The 23,115-nt window shown below is 49.7% G+C and overlaps 1 protein-coding gene across 8 annotated transcripts in view; it reads right to left on the bottom strand.

The window, feature by feature from the left end:
* Positions 1-23,115, bottom strand: part of LPIN1 (lipin 1) — a 125,965-nt gene that overhangs the window by 36,228 nt on the left and 66,622 nt on the right. For 5 of the 8 annotated variants that reach the window (XM_082745644.1, XM_082745645.1, XM_082745648.1 and 2 more), the window contains 8 exons: positions 15,195-15,395; positions 14,224-14,319; positions 10,794-11,101; positions 8,675-8,800; positions 6,298-6,402; positions 2,947-3,076; positions 1,338-1,650; positions 329-422 (listed from right to left, as the gene is read on the bottom strand). In XM_082745644.1, coding sequence (XP_082601770.1) covers positions 329-422; positions 1,338-1,650; positions 2,947-3,076; positions 6,298-6,402; positions 8,675-8,800; positions 10,794-11,101; positions 14,224-14,319; positions 15,195-15,395 — 1,373 coding nt within the window. The remainder of the gene's footprint in view (positions 1-328; positions 423-1,337; positions 1,651-2,946; positions 3,077-6,297; positions 6,403-8,674; positions 8,801-10,793; positions 11,102-14,223; positions 14,320-15,194; positions 15,396-23,115) is intronic. The other 3 variants (XM_082745649.1, XM_082745651.1, XM_082745650.1) reach the window with 1 other exon arrangement.

Raw genomic sequence — 23,115 nt, 5'->3', positions numbered from 1 at the left:
TCGGGACAGAGAGGGCTGTGCACCTGCCCCCTTTTAGCCATTGATTTGGGTGACGGGTCACCGCCTCGTGCCCCCTCACAACACGACCGCGGTGTCCCCACAGGAGCCAGCCTCGTGCCTTCATTCCTGTTCAGGAGGTGGGAAGCCAGCCACACAGAACTATCCACACGGGACTCCAGAGAAAGTCCGTTATTTACTGGTAGATTTTCACAGGAGAATCGGAGCCTCCCTTTTCTTACTCACTTTCCAATCACATGTAAGGGTGGGGGGAACCAGATTCACACAGACAAACACAGAAAATGATACAAAGAATAAAAAGAAATTTTACTTTTTGGGAAAATACAGGGCAGCCACTTCAGGGTCCATATCTGTGAGGTCATCCAAGTAGACGCCGTCAGCCCCCAGATGCCTGCTTCGTTTGTCTGGAAGAGCAAAGGGGTCAGGTCAGAGCCCTGGTCCTCCACGGACTTCCGAGCAGCTCCAGAAAGCACTGAAGCATAATGCACGTTTGCTCCGAAGTGTGCGTGACCGAGTCACGCAACGCTGCTGAGCGACGCCCCCAGCTGTGAAGGGCCTGATGAGTCCTGAGCACTCGGTCTACGGAAGCCATTGCCACCATCATTCAGTGAGGAAGGCTTTCGTTAAACACGTCCTGGGATGCACAGTCCCAGGCCCGGGGGCCCACACGGTGCATCCACAGTCACTGCACACCACGACCGTGGGCTTCCTGTTTCCTTCTGCCAGAGAATGACGTCACTGGTTGATAGAAATCTAGAAAAGCGCACCACGTGGTTAACCACGTGGTCAACAGGACAGGCTTGACGTCATCCCTCCTGCCGGGCGACCAGGCATGTATTCAACCAGCAGTTCGGAGCAAGACTATTCTGAGCACAGAGGAAACAGGCAAAGCAGGCCAAATGGTTCTTGACCCCACAGAGCACGCACGTTCTAGTACGGGAGCTCCCAGCAAACACAGGTATAAACAAGGGACCCTCACAAACAGTGACCCGTGTCATGCAGAAATTAAAACCGGGCAAGGTGCTGACAGAAACTGAGGGGCAGGGGGTGAGGAGACCAGGACTAGCTCAACAATCGGCTTCCTCTGGAGCCCCAAGACTTCACCCCTCAGGATGCCAGCACCCCGATCTAGAGAGTGAAGGGGCTTGTGACACCACCCCAAGGGCTCCTTCGGTCTGACTGTATAACTAAATTCTGATGACATCTTCAGCGGAAAGCTGTCCCGGTCCAGCTTCCCCGTTGACATCCTCAGGCCTTCGGAGGGAAGGACTGGGAACGTGCAGAGCCCCCCATCTGCTGCGACCCGCCAGCCTTCCCACCTTTTTTCCTGGACGGAGAATCCATCTTGCTTGTTGTCGGGGCTACGCTGGCAGAGAGGGGTTTAGGTTCTTCGATCGTAGGCAGAGGCGGGGCTGCCGCCCCCAAGGCCTCGACGTCTTCTTCATTCGCAAACTGCATCTCCGTGGGAGGCTTGCCCGGCTCCGGAATGGGCAGCCCGGGAGGCCTGGCTATGGTTGGCGACTGGTCACTAAACGCATCTGAAGACTCACTCTGGATGGCCTGAAAGTGTATCTTATCACAGATTTTTCTACTGTTTAATGGGCTGCAGTCTTTCATCTTGTGCGGAGATGACTATGTCAAAGGGGCAGAGAGACAGACAGACAGAATGGTCAGGACGTGGGCAAAGAGAAAAAAGGAGTTAACCGAAGAAAAACCATGAACCCATTAACATCTGCACAACCGTCTGCCCATTTGGCAGAGACAGTCAAACCTCGGGCGTCACCTGGTGATTTCCCTTCCGCCAAAAGAATCTAAACAGCAGAACGCCAGTTCCAGAGCGAACAAACTTTCATATAAAACATGAACGGCCCTTGAGAAGGCCGTGGGATCGGGAAAGGCCAAGAAACAGGAGAGGCTCAAGTCCTCAGTGTCCATGCACGGGACGGGCAGGACAGTCGCGGGACGGGCAGTTCGTAGCACAGCGACAATAAGGGAATTACAATTACACACAACAGCACGATGAATGTCGCCAAGCTAATCTCTGCTGTGAAAGGCAGGAGGGAGTTTGTCCTTCTGGAGGGGCAGGCTGAGCAGTAACTGCAAAAGTGGGGGCTTCCCAGTGGCTGAGTAAGCCCTGCTTCTCTCTGGACACATTCACGGCGTGAACATGTGCCAATCTGTGCACCTACGATGTGGGCTTTCCTCTGTGCACGGGCTCTATTTCAATAAAGTTTACCCCCAAAACTAAGTCAACAAGTGGGTGGTTCGCCTGAGTGAGAAATGAACATTTCTGATTCTACTTCTCCAAGGAGTGTCCTGTTACGGAAAAGATTTGTCCGGTCAAAAACAAGAATGCAATTTATGGGTTGGAGGGAAAGGGAAAGTGCCGGTTCCTGTACCCGATCTCACAGCTTCTCGCACAACAAGAAAACGCTACAGCACGTCTGTGGTTGGAAGCCTTTTGCCAGAAGAAGTGATGCATTAGCACTTCCACGCCACTTCTCCAGTGACAAATGCCATGAGTTTGAAAAGATGGCTGGTTCAGTCGGCGCTACAGCACGCAGGCAGAGAAATCCGCGTTTTCCATGAAAGCTAAATATAACCCAGAAAAAGAAAGAACCCACAGCTCTACCTCAACAGACATTCCCTCCAAAAAGTTGCCCATCTGGATTCTCCATAGGAATGCTTTCCATGTTTACTCATTCACTCATTCATATTACAACCCTCTACTGGGGATACAAGAAGTTGTAGCATCTTCTAGAAGCTTTACAATATTTAAAAAAAAAAAAAAATGTTATAGTAAAATATTCGAGATGCTTTTAATAGACTGGAATATGAAATGAAATTTCTTCAAAGAAAAGATCATGCGTTTCATGTTTTTGGAAACCATCTTCGATATTTGGCAGAAATGGGGGTGGGGGGGCTTACCTTTGCTGCTTGTGGTAATTCTCCCCAAAGCCAGAGCATTTCTAGGTTACTCTTCTGCATCGTCCTGTCGGTGGCCTTATTGACCAATTCTGAATCGCTTTTAGGTGTTGAAGGTCGAGAACCTGAAGGACTTAAGAAAAACACAAATCCATGATTAAACTGGGAAGGGAAACTTTGTTAGATTTTTTTGGTCCAGAATTCTATGGTTCAGCCCAGAAAATGCACACAAGTTTCATGACATTCCCCTCTCTGGCCACCAGGGGTCCACAGAACACACAGCCAGGAGGAAGACGCTCCCCTTTTGGGGAACCTATCCCAACCTGCCCCCCAGTTCCAAGAAAAGATGAGAAGAGACATTTAGAAAGGAAAAACTGAAGAAAAGAGAGAAGAAAGTAGAATGGAAAAGTGTGTTCTCCTCTCAAAACCATCTGTCTCTCTCCACCTCACCCTGAGCTCCCCACTCCTGTGGTCTCAACTCCCAAACTGCGTCTGTCGGCTCTCGGCTGCAAAGGGGGTCCTGCCCATCTCAGATACGTACCCATTATACTCAATTTTTAAAGGTTTATGAATCTGCACTGGCTTCGAAAACAGGGAAACTGTATCACGTGCTAATTTTGCCACAAATTCCAAATGCCAAGAATAAACTCAAACTTCCTAACACGCCAGGAGCCTCTGTGTTGAGATTTCATTAAATATCTTCCAGGAATAGTTCAAAATCCACCTGTTGGCTAAAGCTTGCTCTGTAACAACATATCATATGGCTTAATTCTCAGGCCAGTTTTTAAGTGGTTGTAACTTGTGTTCTTGTCTCTATAATGTTTCCTATTTCTCCTCTTGAGACCTGAACAAAGTTTTCCCTCTGTCCAGCCAGAGTGACCAGCCCAGAATCATCACCTTGTCTACAAACTTCTCACAGTATCCTAAACAACATCTGGATGAAAAAATATATCCATTTCACCTCTCCCTGCCTTCTCCTGCATCAATTCCCCCAGAGCAAGACAACGGTGTTACATGAAGCCGCCATGTTTTCCTTCTGCACCTTCTTCCACAGCCCTCACACTCTCCTGAGTCCCCTCCGGGCCTCACAAACCTGAGTTAGACGTCAACTCCCGCAGAATACAGCTTCCTGTCAGGACAAGGAGCAGTCACAGATGGAACCTATCAAACCAACAGGGACCCTTAAATGGCTAAACTGGTCCCAGATCTCTTCAGTCTGACCATTTGAACCAAAGAGACTCACCGCTCTCTCTTTCTCTCTCTCTACCCTCCATTTCAAACCAAAAGGCTCAGAGGCTGGTTCATCGCCCATGGTACCCACCGTCCACCAAACCACCCACGTGGTACGTGGCTATAGTGTGGCCCTCACGCTCTATTTCACCATGTGTGGAGGAGGACCGTGAGACAGGGTGTCGTGGGAGCGTATACGATGGGACATGTCTCCCAACACACGGACACACCCCCCCTCTTCCACCCCATAGGAAGTGGTCCCACAGGAGGAAGGCTGCGCGCACACACATCTAGATGGTAAGGTGTCCATCACCTCCCAACCTCTCTTGCTCCTTCTAGTCCTGTAATTACACTTTTCTCCAAAGGGTCACTGCCTCCCTGGCACCAGCATGTCCATATTATATATTCGACATCAGCGCCAGGTCCGGAGGGGGCGTCATGGCCTCCAGTGCACCTACAACCGTGACCAGCATCCAGTTTGTCTCCAGAGTCATCACAGAAAAGGTCCACTGTGACTGGCTTCCTGTCCTCCGCAGCGCGGCATCCGAACCTCCAATCCCTCCAACAGCTCCTGCTGTTCTATTTCACCACATAAAACACGAGTGATGTTTTGTGGAACAAGGAATGGTTGTACCCCCTGCACTGAAGTCAGCAGAGCCCTTTAGACAGAGCTTGCTCTGGAGCCGGGGGGTCAGCGAACTTCGTCAAGTTTTGTGAGTCACGCAACCTTTGTCAGAGCGCACAATTCTGTCGCAGCTGCACAAAAGCGGCCCTTGACGATACGTGAGTAAGCCGCAGTCCCACAGAACCACGAGGACGGATGGGGGGCCACGGCTGGCCCACCGGCCGTCCTTAGCCAGCCCCTGCTCTAGAAGAAGGCAAATGCTGAACACGAGTGTCTTGTGGTGCCAACTCCAGAATTCCTGCTATTCCGACCCCTGGCCAACCCCACAAGCCCTAGGTCTCCACAGAGGTATCAGGTTTGCAAACTCATCCACAGAGAAGCGAGCCCTGAGCTAGGAGCGCCACCTCCGGCACCCGGCCGGCCACCACCATAAATGGCGGCAACACCAGCCTCCCTCAGAGGATCCTGCACGCAAATACCCGCGCACGGTCTGTGGAATTCAGGCTGACAGAAGGTGAGTCGGGGAAAGGCTCCCAGTTCTGGGTGTGATTCACAAGGAAGATGGTGGGTCCAAGATTTCCCATTATCAAATCTTAGTCTTTTAAGGTCAAGGGTTGTTCAAAAAAATAAGCTTACAAGATCTGTGATTGGCTTTCGTAAATAATGCATTTATTAACCACGGAACAGTTTTGAGGATTTTGCCAGTCCCGCTTGGGCAAGTGAGTTCTAACTGTTCACAGCTTAGTTTTCCTCCTTTCAAAATGGCCTTTCCTCTGTACATGAAACTTTCCAAACGAAGCATATCCTGAGACTTGATTCTTTAATCAAAAAGGAAAACATTTCTCGTGTAGAAGTCAGTCAGAGCTTCATTTGTTAACATTTAGAAACCATATAGGTCCACCACGCAGCTTGGAGTGTGGACACCATGGAAGGAATGGAGGCAAGAACCTCAGACCATGGCATCTGAGGAAAATACAAACCTATGATCCTAAACCTATGCTACTTTCCAAAATTCCATTCTAGAAATGCCTTGGAAATAGGATTCCATTATTCAGACAGTCTAATCAGCAACTTAAAGAGTTATAATAACTCCCCTTACACAAAAGATCTTATAAACTTGTATGTTGAACAACCCTTAGACACAAAGCAAAAATCATATTACCGATTTTTGTTTCATTGTTCTGATTTGCAAAGCGCTCCATAAAATTTGGAAGAACTATATGCTTAGCCATAATTTCCAGAGAATCCAATTTAGTCATGGAAAAAAATCTAATAATCTACAAATGCTTAATCAAAGGGAAAAAAAAACATCTCTATGTATTTTCTTCATAAGTAATTTGGTTAGTCAAGTAGATTTGTAAGAGTTAGATCAAAAGTTTCATTTACGCAGTCTATGCATTGTCTGCGTAAGTAATTTGGTCAATGGTAAACAGGCTTGTACGGGTTAGATCACAATTCTGATTATCGAAGACATCCAAGTGGGGAAAAAGCCCCTCTACCTTTCCGAAGCATGGAAGTGGGAAGACTGTGGAGGGCAAGAGCTAGAAAGACCTCCCTCGGCTGCAACTGCCAGGCGGGGGCCAGTCCTTTGGCAATCTATCGGGCTACCGGGCACCACGTGATACACATTAAGAGAAAGAAAAATCACAGGTCAATTCAATTAAACTTCATATAAATTATTTGACTCCTCTCCACAATAACATTTGCGAGCAAATGAACATACTTAGGCATCTGACAGCAGCAGAAATGACTCTGTTGAAATCACTCAGAAATCAACATGAATTTTTTGAACACAAGAACAGGAAACTGCCAAAAGACTCATTTCACTTTCTATTTCATCCATATGGCCGTAAAAGATTGTTATTCTCTGGTCAGAATTTGGTGCTTAATCAAACTGCAGTCTCCAAAGAGTTGATCATTTCTGCTGCCAGTTGTCTCTTCAAAGAAAAGACGTACTTCCAAGTATGGAAATGTATCTATTTATCCTAATTTGTCGCTGCATATGACAGCAGTCAGACCTGCAGGATCTGACACAGCCGCTCTTCTGGATTCATAAGGCAAATCATGGAAGACGGGAGAACATACCCACGGTTGCTTTTTAAACATTTATTTGAAACTCAAAATTAAGGTAGAGTGTCTGAACAGATTTTCCAACCTAACAGTGGTTTCTAACCATCCTACCTAATTTTCTTCCTAAAATGCCATCTTTTTCCCTCCTTAGGGTGCATTTCCACAGACCTCGGGAGATGATGAGAGAGGTTCCAGGAAGGTCTAATATCTGCACTGTCCATATGACAGCCACCAGCTGCACATGACTATCAAGCACATGAAGTGTGACACGTCCACACCAAGGTGGTCTTTCCATGTGAATTCACAATGATCTCAAAGACTTAGTATAAAAACAAGAATGTGAAAATCTCATTAAGAACTTCGTGGAAACGACTTGATGGAATTTTGGACATGCTGGGTCAAAGGAACTCAATCATCAAAGGTAACTTTCTCAGTTTCTTTTCACCCTCTAACGATGGCTGCTGGAAACTGTAAACATCCTGGGTAGCTAGCGTTCTGTTTCTACAGCACGGGCTAGGTCTGCAGACAGACCTCCACGAGGACACCCCGCAGGCCTCTAGCCCCACTGGGGCAGACCGACACCGGCTGTCCTGGACCCAGGCTCGGGACTGATCTAGTTCTCTGGGACCCGGACTCCAGCACGTCCTGCTCACTGTGCTGTTCGACTGACGAGATCGCTCTGGTGGAACTGGAATGAAGCAGGGCTGTTGGGAGGACTCTGGCTTTCGGCAGGGAGCCTTTGCAGCAGGGTTCCCACACTTCCACTACAAACCACAAGTACATCTACAACATAAGGAATAAGAATGATCCAAGCCTGGGGCACCTGGGCAGGCTCAGTGGGTTAAGCATCTGCCTTTGGCTCTGGTCATGATCCCAAGGTTCTGGGATTGAGCCTCACATCGGGCTCCAGCTCAGTGGGGAGTCTGCTTCCCCCTCTTGCTCTGCCCCTCCCCACTGCTCATTGTTCTTTCTCTCTCTCAAATAAATAAAATCTTAAAAAAAAAAAAAAAAAAAGAAGACGAAGAATCCAAGGATGTCCCTGTCACTAAGATCGGGGTTTCTCAACTTCTTTCCATTGTTCGCATACCCCCAGACAGCTGAGGCTTTTTCCCTATCATGGTCCTCCCTCCACTGTGACCCTTTAATACCACAGATGGACTCCGTATTTGCTTACGTGTGAGGCCCCAGGGGAGCCACAAGCCATTATAATACCTAAGAACTCTCTGCTGCCCAAGAGCCAATTTTTGCCCTAATGGGGGTGATACAGCCCCTGCTGAGGACACCCGGTTTAGATCTGCCCCCTTCCTGGTTCTTCTGAGAAGGGCTCACATATTCTCAGAAGTCTCACTGACTACCAGTCCCTGGGTCTTTGGGATAGCAATCCACAGCCTGAGCAGGTCTGATTCTCCAAGTTTCTACCCCAACTCTAGGGCATCGTCAGAGTTTTTTTCAGGGAAATATTCCTGGTTTCAGCAGAAGGGGTTAAGCACGGGGAGAAGGCGTCATTCTAACAGCTCAGAACCATCTTGGTGGCTCTGGAATCGTACTGGAGGGCTAAGTGTCAAGAAAGGCTCAGCCACCTGTTTTCTCCTGCTGACAATCAGCACTAAGGAACTGGAGAGGCTTTTCTTTCAAGGTCACCTGCGGGGAGTGAAGAGCCAGATTTACAGCTTGATTATGACATCAGAAGTTTATGGTCTGCATGTGTCCTTTTTCAATCCGAATCTATACCTCCTACTCTAACCCGCATTTTTTCACTTTTTACTTATATTTCACTATTATTAGACACGTCCCCCAGCAACTCACCTGGCGCTGGGTGACCACTCTCTATCAGAATTAGGGTACGATGCTGACTGAGGGTAAGTCATGATTGGGGAAGGGCTTTCCTTAGAAACATCTTCTTGGAATACAGGTATATCATTAGGAAGAGTTCTGGAGGGGAAAAAAAAAAGAAGAAAAAGACTAAAGTCAAAGAATTATTAGTGATTATGTGCGACAGATTCATAATGAAGGCAAGTTTCCCTTTTATCTTGATTAGCTAAGTTCTTTGTCAATGAACACGATCTCTTTCTGACCCACCCAGGCATACTGGAGGCAGTAAGGAGGGAAAACATGACACACAGGCACGCGTCAATGTGTTTGTGCTTTGGTTGGATTATAAAGCTCATTAAAACGACTGCATTCGGGGTGCCTGGGTGGCTCAGTGGGTTAAGCCTCTGCCTCAGCTCAAGTCATGATCTCAGGGTCCTGGGATCAAGCCCCACATCGGGCTCTCTGCTCAGCAGGGGGCCTGTTTCTCTCTGACTCTCTGCCTATTTGTAATCTCTATCAAATAAATAAATAAAATCTTTAAAAAAAAAAAAAAAAGACTCTATTCAAGTCTCTGGGCTGACAGACGTGTGTAAAGGTGACCCTGCTGGTCATGTTACACCGCGGCCCCGAAACGGACCCAGGAGGCTGAAAAGTCTTGCTGGCACAGGAGGCTGCCAAGTGAATGACCACACAGAGACAATCCTTCACCTAGCAGAACAAATAAATGATATAAACCAAATGACTCTAATAATGACAAAACGACTGCAAAGCTACCTTGTTTCAGGTAGAATGCACTAATAACAAAAATATAATTACCTCTTGCAGTCACACAGTGGCTGTCGGTCCGTACTTCTGATGTTTCCTGAAATATCCCTCACTAAGTTCTGGAACTAAAAGCCATGCAGGGACTACAACTATAATAAGCCCAACCACTAGTTTCTGAGCCTATAGCAGATTAGAGGCTATAGTGAGGAAACGTGTCACTGCCAGTTTGCCTATATTTTTAGCCAGAGTGGGGAAAAAAGTCCTAATCTGAATAATGAAGCAGAGGGACAGTCCTGATGTTCCTTATCCCTTTTTCATGTTAACAAGATACAAAATAACTATCAAAAATTATACTGAATTTTAGGGGCGCCTGAGTGGCTCAGTCAGTGAAGTTTCCTACTCTTGATTTCGGCTCAAGTCGTGATCTCAGGGCCGTGAGATTGAGCCCTGCGTCAGGCTCTGCGCTCAGCAGGAAGTCTGCCTGACAGTCTCTCTCTCCCTCAACAACACCCCCATTAAAAAAAACAAACAAACAAAAAAAAAAACTGAATTACATAAAGATCTGAAATATCAAATATACTTTACAAATGAGTTTTGTCTTAAAATTGGCCATTTTCACTAAAATAGTAATACACAGAAACCGAATTTCACCACCCAGGTAAAAGCAAAGACGACCATGAAACCTCGAGCCTAGTCAGAACTGGAAAGGAAAAGTCTGCTTGGAGAGACAACTGGTCACGTTCTGCACATCCTTATAACCTGAAAGCTGTCACAGATTAGTCCCCAGCCACACATCACCCCAAAGGCCGGGACTTCAGTCAGGGCCCAAATAAGAGCAAGCAGGCTCTGAAACAGGGTTTCGTGCATGAAGGATTCGTTTGCTCGCTTCTCTGTCCCTCGGTTCCGTCCTAGATGCTGAGGCGGCCAGACGAGGACCGACCACCTTGCAGCTGTAAGCCAGCTCAGATGTTTCTGCCCCTGGAGGTTGGGGCCACAGAGTTCTAACACTCAGTCTAAGATGCATTCACATAAGAATAAGGAACACTGGGCACCTGGGGGGCTCAATCAGTAAGCCTTTACCTTCAGCTTAGGTCACGTCCCAGGGTCCTGGGATCGACCCCGGGGGTCAGGCCCTGCTCAGCGGGGAGCCTGCTTCTCCCCCTCCCTCCCATTGCCCCTCCCCCTGCTCACGCTTGCCCTCTCTCTCTCTCTCTAATAAATAAATAAAATCTTTAAAAAAAGAAAAAAAAGAATAAGGAATACTGGGGCGAAAAACAAGTTGTGAGAATCATCTCAGAGAACAAACGCGCCTGACCCCACACAGGCCCCAGCTTTCACGCACGTTTACCTGCTACTGTCCAGGGGGTCAGCCTGGTCATCCGAGCTCATCTCTAGGGGAAACATGTCCTCGTCCTCAGACGTGTTCGTGTTGTCGTCTCTTTTCAGGGTGTCCAGCTGCGACTTTCTCCTCCGTTTCCTTCTCTTCTTCACTAAAGAGCTGCTCGAAGCGGCCTCACTGGGAGGCAAGGCCTGGGCGGACGTGCTGGGGTCCAGGCTTCTGATCCTGTCTATAGAGTTCCTCTTCAGCTGACTCTCCATGCGCGAGGCCCCCTCCGACAGGATGGGGGAGGTGGCCAGGTACGTGGGGATCACCTCCTGAAGGGCAGAAGAAAGACTTCAAAGAGCCTTATTAATTTGGGTTTAAGGGGCAAGGGGTGCCAAAGGCTGGCCAGTGTTCCTTCAGGAGAGCGAGCGCCCTCGGGGAGGGCTATGTGGGGTGGCGGGACCAGCGGTCATGGCCACCGCGGGCTGGAGGCAGCGCCAGATCCGGATAGCCAACCACGAATCAGCAATGCACTCTACGGCATTTTGTATCGAGTCCCACATTTTTGTAATTATAGCAAAGCGAGGTAATGAGTGATTTCAGGGCACCCAAAGTGTTTGAAGTATCCACAGTAAAGAGAGAAAAATAAGCTTTGAATCATCACATTACCTGGGAACTGGGCTCAACTTTGCATTTCAGTGCAGGGGAAGGGAAGGGGGTGAGTGTATATGGTGGCGTGTGTGGGTATGTGTACGTGCCTGCACATGTTTGCATGTAAAAGAGAGAATGTGTATACATTTTTTAATATGCACTGAATTAAGATGATAGTAATTAAAAACAAAAATACAGCTGACACCCCCCACCCCAAGTGCCTGCCTACACCAGAGCCATCCAGGTATTCGGCCGTTAGTCAATTCGATACCGACTCTCCTCTTAAAAACTAAAGGAAAAAATACATGGCAGGTCCATTTAAGTTGTTTAATAATGATTTACCATATAAGTTGTTTAATAAGGCATAATAATCATCTAAAAACTATAACAATCATTTTATTATTATTATTACTATTTATATTAATAATTACAGTTCATAATTATAGGTAATAATTATTATTAATCATTTTTATTATTGGTTTATTTATTAGGAGACACTTGGTAACAAGAAGGAAAGAACATATACAAAGGAGAAGAGAGAAACAGAACCCCCCTGCTAACCCCTTACAGCAGGTTCGAGAACACTCGAGGTGCTACAGGTGTGCAGAGAACATCTGAGACCAAGCCTTGGGCTGGGAGGTGAGAGGTCATCTCTACCAGCTGCTCAATGGGCCAAACCCAGAAGAAAGGCCGACAGTGCCGACACGAGGTTAAAAGCAAAGAAAGGTCTCCACATGGGCAGGGAAGGGGCAAAGCTCCATAGGCAGAGGGGGCCTGGATCCTGGGGCACTCAGGTGATGAGGAACACAGGCTTCTCCGACTTGCAGCAGCCTTCCAGGGTAGCCAAGGCCATCCCTAAGGGGCAGAACATACCCAGCCCCGCCCCCCGAAGCCCCGCCCCGCCCCCAGGCACCCTTCAGGCCAGCAGAGCAGGCTCCAGCCCCTGCAGCTTCCATGGAAGCCTGGCCCAAAAGCTTCTTCAACTCCCACAGTGTAAAATCTGTCCAAGCTAAGGGACAACAGAAATTTGGAAAGCAAGCATCCATCTGAGATGGCAAGAATTAATAATTACGAATGAGTGACTCTCAGAGCCGGGCCTGCGGACAGGGACATAATTACAGAAGTCAGGGGCACAGGCCGAGGATGCTGGTCCTCCCGTTACATCACACCTTTGAGGAGACCAAAAAGAGGAGGAGCCTGGGACCATTTTATTCTGAAACTGAAACCATGTGCATTCTTTTGACCCTGGAGCTTTTTAGCTGTTCCTTTGGCATCACGCTATCTTCCCGTAAAAGAACTAGTCTAAGTGGACTTTCTTGAGAAATCCCAACACAGCATCCCTTCCACATTTTCTCGAAGAAGGTAAGAGTGAAAAAGCGGTTTCTCTAAGAAGAAAACATCGGGATAAATCTTCATGACCTTGGATTTGGCAAAGGATTCTTCGGCAGAATGCCAAGGGCAGAAGCCACAAAAGGATTAAAAAAAAAAAAAAAAAAACTGGACTTCATCAAAATGTAAAAGTTTTATGTTTCAAGGAATATCATCAAGCAAGCAAAGACATCCACAACAAACTAATCATAAAAAGACAAAAACCTATCACAAAAAGATCTGAATAGATTTTTCTCCAAAGAACAAATACAAACGGCCAGCCAGCCTGTGAAAAGATGCTCGGCTCACCAGTCATCAGGGAGACGCACGGCAGCGCCCCGATGAGACGTCCCTGCTCGCCCCCAGGACAGCTAGACCCGCGGTCCCAGGGCAGGTGGCCATGAGAATGTGGACAAGCGCGAAGCCAATGCCCTGCTTGTGGGCACGTCAAACGGAGCGGCCGTTCCTCGAACATGGAACACACCGCTAGCATGTGACGGGAGCTTCTGCTCCTGGGTGCGGACCCAAGAGAAACAAAGCCATTTGTCCACGCAAAAACTTGCGCAGGAACGCTCACAGCGGCATCCTTCCTGACAGCCAAAAGGTGGACACGACCCAGATGTCCACGAGCCCATGAAAGGGCAAACCAGTGTGGTGCGCGGACACCACGGGCGATGACGCAGCCCCACAGAGGGATGAAGCCCGGAGCCCGGCGACGGGATGGGCGAGCCCCGAAAGCTCCATGAGAAGGGAAGGGAGCCAGGCGCGATGACAACACACTTGGGACTGCGTTCGTGGGGAAGCTCGGAACAGGGAAACTGAGAGAAACAGAAAGTGAAGGAGAGGTTGCTGAGGGCACAGGAAGGTGACGGGGCGGGGGCTTGGGGATACAGGGAAGCGACAGCTATAGGGCACAGGGTTTCTTCTTGGGCCGATGAAAATGTCCTAAAATTGACCGTGCGACATCTCTTTGGAGACACCTGAAAACCCCCAAACTGTACATTTGCAACAGAGAAAGCGTACAGTACACAAACTGTATCTTAGTAGAGCTGTTAAAATTGTTTTAAATTACAAAAAATGAAAGTGATGTGGTTACACACTACACAAAAATTAGAACGTTCAGCCCTCTGAGACCTGACATGCCAGAGTAACCTGGGTGTTTTGGACGACAGCTCGGCGTGATCCGGTTCCCGTCTCCTCGGAGACGGCACGAGGAAGCAGGCCAGGACGGCGGGGTCTTGGACACGGCTCGCACCCACCCCGTGGGGCTCCCAGATCCCCGGTACAGGTCAGCAGCCACGCTTCTCTGCTGCGACGGTCTACACGGCCCCGCACCAGTGTCACTTCTCCACACAAACTTCCGCTGGGCCCTCTAGAGAAGCATCGCTCAAAACTCAAAAACTAGGAAGTCCCAGTGGCCGCCGGCCGTCCTTACCTGATCATTATCGGTCTCTTGAACAAAAAATGCTTCTCCATTATCTCCCAATTTCATGTGCAAATCCACGGACTCCCCATTGATTTCTATGTCAACCTGAAGGAAAAACACACTTGACTCAAACAGGAAACCTCGAGGGGGTGCCCTGCCTTTGTACACATCTCCTTTACCCACAAATGCCCCAAACGATGGCACAGTTCCCCGTCTCAGTGAGGCAAGCCATCAGAAACGGCGTCTACCTGCCCCAGCGCCGACCCCGCGCAGAGGTGCCCCGTGCAGGACCGGCTCCTGGAACGTCTGCACCCAGGTCAGGACACGGCTCCTTTCCCCTGGAGAGGGTCACCCCGCATCCAGCAGCTATGTTGTGGAGCTACTCAGGCCACACGGACGCGCCATGTGTAGGCGTCATGGCCACGAGCCTCAGGTGACAGCCCAGCCAGGAGACCCCAGGCCAGCGAGGGACAGCATCTTTGGACAGGTCTTCTGGCCGAGGCTCCAGAGGGCAACGGGCAGAGACAAACAAGCTCTGCCGCCCTTGGTCTGAATGTCTGACTCACACAAATCACAAGCTTAATAACTAGCTGATTTTTGCCCCATGTCTTGGAATAATTTAACACAATTCGAGTTAGTACTTATCAATTCGGTGACCAGTCCTTCCCAGGGTGAAGCCACAGTTCAGGAGGCCTGAAGCTCTGTCCAAAGACAGAAACATGAGGGGCGTCTGAGGGGCTCAGTCAGCAAAGCATCTGACTTTGGCTCAGGGCACAATCTCGAGGTCCTGGGATCGAGCCCCACCTCGGGCTCCCTGCTCAGCGGGGAGCCTGCTTCCCCTCTCTCTCTGCCTGCGGCTCTGCCTACTGTGACCTCTCTCTCTGTGTCAAATAAATAAATCTTCAAAGGCAGAAACACGATGATTTTAGGTTTTAGAGAGAGAGCCTGGCCCCCCAGGCCGCAGGGTCCTACGCTCTCACCACTTTCTCTCGGGAGCGCAGGACCCCCATCTTCCCAAAGCGCACGTGGAAGGGCGAGCACTGGAGGCTCCCGTTGGGCTGGCGGACGACGATGATATCGATGCATCCGGACAGGGTGGCAGGATTCAGCCCCTTGTAGAGTTCCTTCACGGTGACGAACACCTGGCCCGCCAGCTGCCCCACGTAATTCATGGTTTGAGTCTAGAAAGAGAGACAGACCCACCGTCGGTTAATTCCAGGAAGGCCGTCTGTCCGGAGCCAGTCCTGATGAACTTGCCGTCGTCACACTCGCTCGACGGCCACACCTCGTTCAGACCCTACTGCTCCACGGGGATGGGCTCCACGACGCCCACCCCCACCACCCGTCTACCCCCACCCCGTCAGCCAGCCCACCAACCCCCACCCTGTCGACGCCAGGAAGCCTCATCCCGGAGGGCGCTGGGCTCTTCCCCTCCGCGGCCCCGGCCCCTGCTCAGCCGTGCCCTGCTCTGTCGTCGCGTGCAGGTTTTACAGCTAAATCTGAAGACTCGTGAGAAGAGACACACTTTATACCTCTTGGGCTCTAGCCCCCACCATGCCAAATAGAGTCGGCATTCAAAAACAGTAACTGGAAAAAAATGGGTAGTTCCACTTGAGAAGGAGAAAAACTGAGTCTTATCTGGAACAATTTCCATCCTGGTCTCGGTCTGCCTAATCAGATTCTGCCCCACGGCGGCTCCAGGGGAAACACGGGCTCTGCTTCCATGTGTCTGTCCGGCTAACCGTGTGTCTGTCCGGCTACGCAACCAAGGGCCGGTCAGCAAACATCCGGCATCTACTCTCCACCCAGCCTGGTACTGGCCACGCCGAGATCAGTAAGACGGCATCCCTGGCCTCTGACGGGACTCGCAGGCTCGTGAAGGAGACAGAAGTAAAACACGGGGAAGTGAAGTCCACGTCCGTGGGGCTGCGTCTGTTCTATGCCGACAGGAGGGGCCACAGCCGAGGGAGGCGGACAGCGCATGGAAGGGGCTCCAGCGGGCGAGGAGGGGGCAGACGCCCGCGGGGACGGTGCCCAGGAGCCCGGCTGGGGGCTGTGCCTGCCACGGACAAGCAGGGAAGGATGGAGTTCGCGCCACGTTGGGAGGCCCGGACGTTTCTAAGGAGCAACGTGAAGCCACTGCAGACTCGGGAACAACAAAATGATGATTTGACCCATGAGCTCAAAAATGCCTCGCGGCAAAAGCGTACAGACCGGCAAGAAGGGAAAGAAAGCCGGAAGACTAAGCGGCGGCTGTTGGCGATGGTGCCGATGAGAAGACGCCAGCCCGCGAGGAGGCAGAAAGAGGGAGGTGGAGAGACAGCTGGAGAGATGCTTGGGGCCAGAGGACCCAGTGAGCTGGCGCCACGCTCTGGCCCTCTTTCCACAGCTCCGGCTCCCACGACCGCCTTGGTGACCATCCTTCCCTGCCCCACTGTCCACCCCGGTAGACCCCACTCTCTGGCTCCATGGTCTGGCCCTGTCACGTGCCGCAATGAGACTCGGACACCTCAGAGTGGCCCGCAGCCCAGAAGGGTCAACCCTGAAGCCTTCCTCTGCCACTCGCTCCTCCTTGCTCTGCCTCACTGGGCCTTCTGCCCTGGGAGGAGCCTGTCCTCAGGGGACCTGTCTTCAAGGGACCAGTGCTCAGGCGACCTGCCTTGGGAGGTGCCTGTCCTCAGAAGTGTCTGCCCTCACTCGGGGTGACTGCCTCAGGGTGCAGCTCGCTTGGGGCTGCCTCCTTGCCAGCCCAGTTTAGCTGACCCCACAGGTTGGCCCAGGCAAAGCTGCGCCGCTCTCCTCTCGGTGCGCTTAACACTTCGGTGGCCTCCTGAGGTCCACCGTCTGAGCATGAAAGGTCTGCGCGCTGTGACTTCCAGTCGCTGGATCCCAAGACCTCACCCTCTCTCCCAACCATCACGCCCTGATTCTTCAAGGTCACCAGCTACCCGACATGGGGCCGCGAGGGACCCTGCTGACCCCACTCACCGCGGGTCCCTTACAGCGATCCCAGCGGCCACCTCCTTGCTGTGCACACTGTCCCTGACCTGTCGGCACAGTTCGGTTCTGTGCACTTTCTCGCTTGGATGTGTCTCTATTTCGCCGTGTGGTTTCCCTGTCACTTGGCGAAGCCAGGTTGTCCTTGAGGCCGACGATCAAGACTTGCCTTTGTCAGTTAAAAAACCGAAAACTACTTTTCATCAGCCTCACCTCAACCCCTGTGACATAAGCAGCAGTGAGTTAGCATCCCCACTTCACAATAAGAAAACCGAGGCTCCCAGGTGGTTGGTCACGAGCCCTGCACACCATGCCCAAACATGAACCGCTGATTCAAGGCTAAATTAGAAGCGGCCGGAGCCCTAAAAGCAATGACAAAACCTACAAAGAACCCAAGAAAGCCCTCATGGCTCATTTTACAATCTTAAATGACCCTCCGTGGATTGATGGACCCGTCTCCCTGGGACGAGCGACAAGCAGACCCTCCGTGAACACCAGCACAGATGCGCCCGGGCCAGTCGCCCTTGGACAGACTTGCGCCCGGTGCTCTTTCTCCCACCACGAACGCAAGTCACAGGGAGGCAAGATCAGAAAATCACGCAACTTCTGCATCTGTGAGCAAGCTAACTAATTCAGGCAAACGGGACAGGAGACAGTTCCGAAAAGAAGAACAACGCAAAAAAAGATTCCTACGACCCTGATACTCCTTTTTTGTTTGGGGTTTTTGTGATTTTTTTTTTTTTGGAAAGCTTTATGCCCAATGTGGGGCTTGAACTCATGACCCCAACATCAAGCATGGTGTGTCCTACTGTCTGAGTCTGCCAGGCGCCAGGAACCCTGACACTTCTAACAGAGAATCATTTTACAAGAAAAAAAAAAAAATTGTCACATCAATGTTCAATGTAGATCTTAACCTCCGGTGCTTACCGACAGGGGTCAGCCTCTAACCCTGCGGCAAAGCACGGCGGTAGGAACAATATTTTTGTAGATTCCTTCCTCGTGACCTTGTGCTCCTTGATTGTCACAACACTGTAGGTACGAGGCCTTTCACACCAGTGAACTAAAGGACAAGCAAAAGTGCAAGGAGGACAATACCCAAGGGCACAGGCTGGGCCCGAAGCCACCTCTGTTTTGGTTCCACAGCCCCCCTCCTGCTTCGCGACCCTCAGCTGTGGGCCACACTGGTCCCTGAGTGACAGGTGACCGCCTCCTGCAGCGAGGCTCGAACCCGTGCCCACACCCTTGCCTCTGCTCACGCAGCCCCGAGGACCCACTGGCCAGCATACTGTAGTCACAGCCGAAAGCAAGCTCGTGACTGGAGAGTGTGACCACGTGTCCGCGTCCCAGCCGCTCATCTGTAAGACGAGGACGTTAGCGTGATGACCCACAAGATCCAATTCCAGCTCCGACCGGCCCGAGATAAAGCCTGAAGGGGCATCTTTAATAAATTCAAGCTAAATGGGGCTCTGCACCCTTGTCCTCACAGCAAAGTGTCCCTCTCCTCATCAGTGATCAAATTCGGGTTATTGCACAGAATCTGATTTCAAAGGGGCATGACCCTGGGTTGTTATTCTGAAAGCCTCGTTTGAAAGGAATAAGGCCAGAAATGGGAAGTGACAGGCAGCGCTCCCCCCTTGCACAGATGGACTCTGACTTCCCAGTTCCTGGTCCTGCGATCTTCCCTCCGTGCGTGCCACGGGGCCAGCCTGCTGTGGTTCTCCCACCACGAATAACTGAAAGTTGTTTTGATTATCTTTAGCTACTCCCTCTGTTGAGCAACTTAGAGGCAGGGCATCTGTTCCAAAATTCTTAACAAAGGATGACAGGGTCACAGCCCCACCTGGCACTATAGTCCCAGAAACTGTCCTCAGCACCAGCAGCGGCTGCTCTAACTGACCACCTGGACAGCACTCTCTCAAGCACAGGAAGAGGCAGGAAGGGTTGGCAGGGCTCGGAAGAAATTGGAACCCATATGCAGGGTTTTTAGCGGACTGTTGGTAGGAATGCAAAAATGGTGCGGCTCTATGTATGGAACAGTACAGAACACAGTTCTTCCGAAGATCAAAAATAGAATTACCATATGACCCAACCATTCCACTTCTAAATATATATCCAAGAAAAGCAAAAGCAGGGTCTCAAAAAGATATCTGCACACCCCTGATCACAGAAGCGTTCTCACAACGGCCAAAAGGTAGAAACCACCCAAGTGCTCATCGATGGACGAACTGAGAAATAAAATGTGGTACAGACACACCACGGGCCAAGAGTCAGCCTTAAAGAGGAAGGAAATTCTGATATACATTACATATGCAACAGGGATAAACCCAGAGGATACCATGCTAAGACCAATAAGACAGTCACAAAAGGATTAATACCAGATGTAGGATTTTCCTATGTAAACCCCTAGAAACCAGGAGTGGATCTGAGATTACCAGGGACCGCGGGGAGGAAGGAAGGGGTTAATGGGTTAGAGCTTCACTGGGGAGAGGAAACAGAAGCTGGAGCCCGAAGGTGGCAGGCCAGCAACAGCAGGAACTGCGCTCACACAAAGTGTACTGAAATGTGCACTTACAAATGAGTAAGACAGTAACCATTTATGTTACGTGTGTGTGACCACCGTTGGGGAGGGGGTGAGGGTGGACGCTGAACTAACCAGAACTGATTTCAGGAAGGCGACTACTGTTTGCTTGGGCCAGGAGGCCTGAGACAGGCTTTCAGGGAAGGGGGCACCAGTTCAGCCCCGGCACCTGCTCGGCTGAGGGGTGCAGGCAAGTTGGGGGCAAGCATGGCTCGTCTTCATCTCCGCTCTTCAGGATGTTTTCTAAAGAAGCGCTGGGCAAAAGCTGGACGAATACAAGACGAGACCGGCTGGACACCAGCTCCCAGTTCACTGGCTCAGTTCCGTCGGGAGGAAAAGGCTCAAGGAAGAAGCTAATCGGATGTACCTAAAGAAGCCGGACAAGCCAGCCTCAGATGCACACTCCCTGCACCTGCCCCTTAATCCCACGACTGCCGTGTCTCCCGCGCTCACAGACACAGGATGCGCAGGGAGGGCAGCACTGGGAAGCAGAAAGCATCTTAACTGCCTACAGAGTCACCAAAGTACGACCTGAAAAGAACAAAACAAAACGCTTCCACATCCAGGTGAACAGCTCTGAGGTCCCGCCTCTGCATTCACCCCGAACCAAATTACTTCCAGATCTGCTGATTTCAGTCTCCACATTGGGCAAGCAATGGCTGCTTCCCCGACAGGGCCTCATGAAACAGGATTCCTCTACTTATTCCAGCTTTTCAAGGACAGATGAGCCAAACCTCACAAACACCTCCTTCTGGCCAAACGAGGGTTCTCTAAAAGGTACTGTGAATTATCAGAGCAGTTCTGAAATTAGGAAACGTAAACACATGTATATATATATATATATATATATATATATATATATACACACACATATATACACACATATATATACACAAACACATATATAATTAATATATTTATTTTAATTATTAATATGTTAGTATATCACTATTATAATTATATACCATATAATTATATACCATTATATATTATTATATTAATACTAATACTAATATTGATATTAATATTAATTATCTATTGTATTACATTAAAATTATTAGATATTATACATATATGTGAAATATTTATCAAATATTAAATATCATATAATTATTGTGTATAATTTAATTGTATATTATATCATATGTACAACATATATAATGTATTGCTTGGGATGAATGTAATATATATAATATATATAATATATATAATGTATTTTATGATATATAATGTAATATATAGTGTGGTACATAATTATAATTAATATATAACATAAATATAATGTATTTATATTATAATTGATATATGATTATATGCAGGGTTTTTAGTGTGGTATCTTCTGGCTTTCCAGAACACTCTTTGAGGCTAATTTTCTGAGGCTGTTCCATCTCACGGAAATACCCTCTTTTCAGAGAATCCTCCCTGAGTTGGAAACTCTACAGTTCTTATATTAGAAACAGGCAGATAAAACACTGAGGAACATAAAAATCCAAAACCATAGGTCCACCTGGGATTCTGCTCACAACATTAAAAATAAACAGTGTGTTCAACCTGAACTACATCGACTATTAAATTTGAAGATTTGAATTACTCCAGACGAAGGCTCTTAGCTGTCAGTTCAGAAACTGCTTCTTCTACTCATTTGATCCACAAGTGGATAAAAGTGATTTTAATTCATCTGCAGTTCTCAGGAAATCCCAGGAAAGGGGCCACACAAACCTCCATGTTCCATTTGTACAGACTTCGTGAGGCACCGAAAACCTTCCCATGAGCAAGCTCGCATGCTAAGATCTAAGCAACCCGTGCTGCACTCAAATCCCCCGTTACTGCCCCCTCTCTGAGGAGGAACCGGGGTGCCAGGTCTGCATGACATTCAGAGTGGCGGGACCAGTAACGGGACAAGGGCAGGAGCCCAGGTGGAACCCCGAGACTCCCCCGTTCTCCACTGCATGGAGCCGTCCCCCATCTCGGTGCATGACAAACTGGTAATGGGTGCCACCTCGTCAAAGAAAGTCAGCCTTTAGCACAACAGATGGCAATGACTTAGATCCGAATGTCAGAATGTTCAGCCCATGTGGACAGGGTGTCCAGTGCTACAGAGATGATCACAGACTGGAATTAGAGTCAGAATTGCAGACAGGACGTTCCAGAGCCAGTGGCCAAAGCACAGTCCAGGAGATCAAGCTTCCAGGGGGAGTCGACTCATTAGAGGGAGTGAGCGCTCCATCGAGGGTGGTCTCATCGAGGAGTCTGAACCACCCTCCCGCCAAAAGGTTGTGGAGGGAATTCAAGAACCTGGTGGTGGTCTAAGTTCATGACCCTGTGACCTGGCCAGAGCAACATGAAATCAAGCCTTCATCCCAAGCAAGAAACCAAGGGTAGTGGGAGGAAGGGGTTTGTTTAGGGATTTTTGTCCCATCACAACAACAGTCCAGAGGTGGAGACCACAAGGTGTACCAGCCACCCTTCGAGCAGCCTGGCAATTCCGGGAATGAGGGGGGCAAGTGCTGTGATGTAAAATCTAGAAGAAATGAAGAACAGCATTTGTTCTCTCCCAGCCACGTCAAGTTCATGAGGGTAACACCCCAGATGAAATTCCCTACAGACACGGTTTAAGTAACAGGCTCGTCAGGCTTTTCTTGCCAAAAATCCAGGCCATGAAACACAAAGGGTAAGAGTCTGGAACACAGAAACTGCACAAAACTTGGGGTCAGAAGGCCAGGATGAGACCGTCCTCCTCCCAACTTTGTGAGCGCTGTGCACGGGAGCAAGGAACGACGAACACTGTGCCTCTGATGGGACCTCACCAGCTGTCGTCGTGAGCGCAACACAAAACGATGCCCTAGGAAAGGTCTCTGTCCTTGGAACGCTGGGGGCAAACACTACCAGCGTCCTCACCTCCCCTAAGTGACTAGACCGAGCAGACTCGGCCACTGGCTCTCGAGGCGGTATTTTCACAAGCACCTGGGGTGGGGGGCCAGGGAGGTTAATCAAAACTCAAGGATGAAAAGGTCAAAACGGCCTCCTTTGTGTCGGGAGACTCTTCTGGCTCTTTCATCCTCAGAATGACTCATCACTTCCTGGAACCAGCCCGCCTCCGAGCACATGCATTCTGCCCCGCTCCCCGCTCCCCGCTCTCACGGCAGATGCTTAGGGAACACCTGGGGCATCTGGTTTTATGGTACATCTGGGGAGCTCCCAGCCCCATGTCAGCCTGGGGTGAGCACACCCCCAACTTTGTGTTCCTGTTATCAGCAGCAGGGACACACCCGGCTACACAGCAAGCTGCCCTCCAGGGCCAGCAGACTTTGACCAATTTCACCCTG

The sequence above is a fragment of the Mustela nivalis genome (genome assembly GCF_964662115.1).
Source record: "Mustela nivalis genome assembly, chromosome: 8".
Lineage (NCBI taxonomy): Eukaryota > Metazoa > Chordata > Mammalia > Carnivora > Mustelidae > Mustela > Mustela nivalis.
This window is presented reverse-complemented; position numbering and strand designations above follow the sequence as displayed.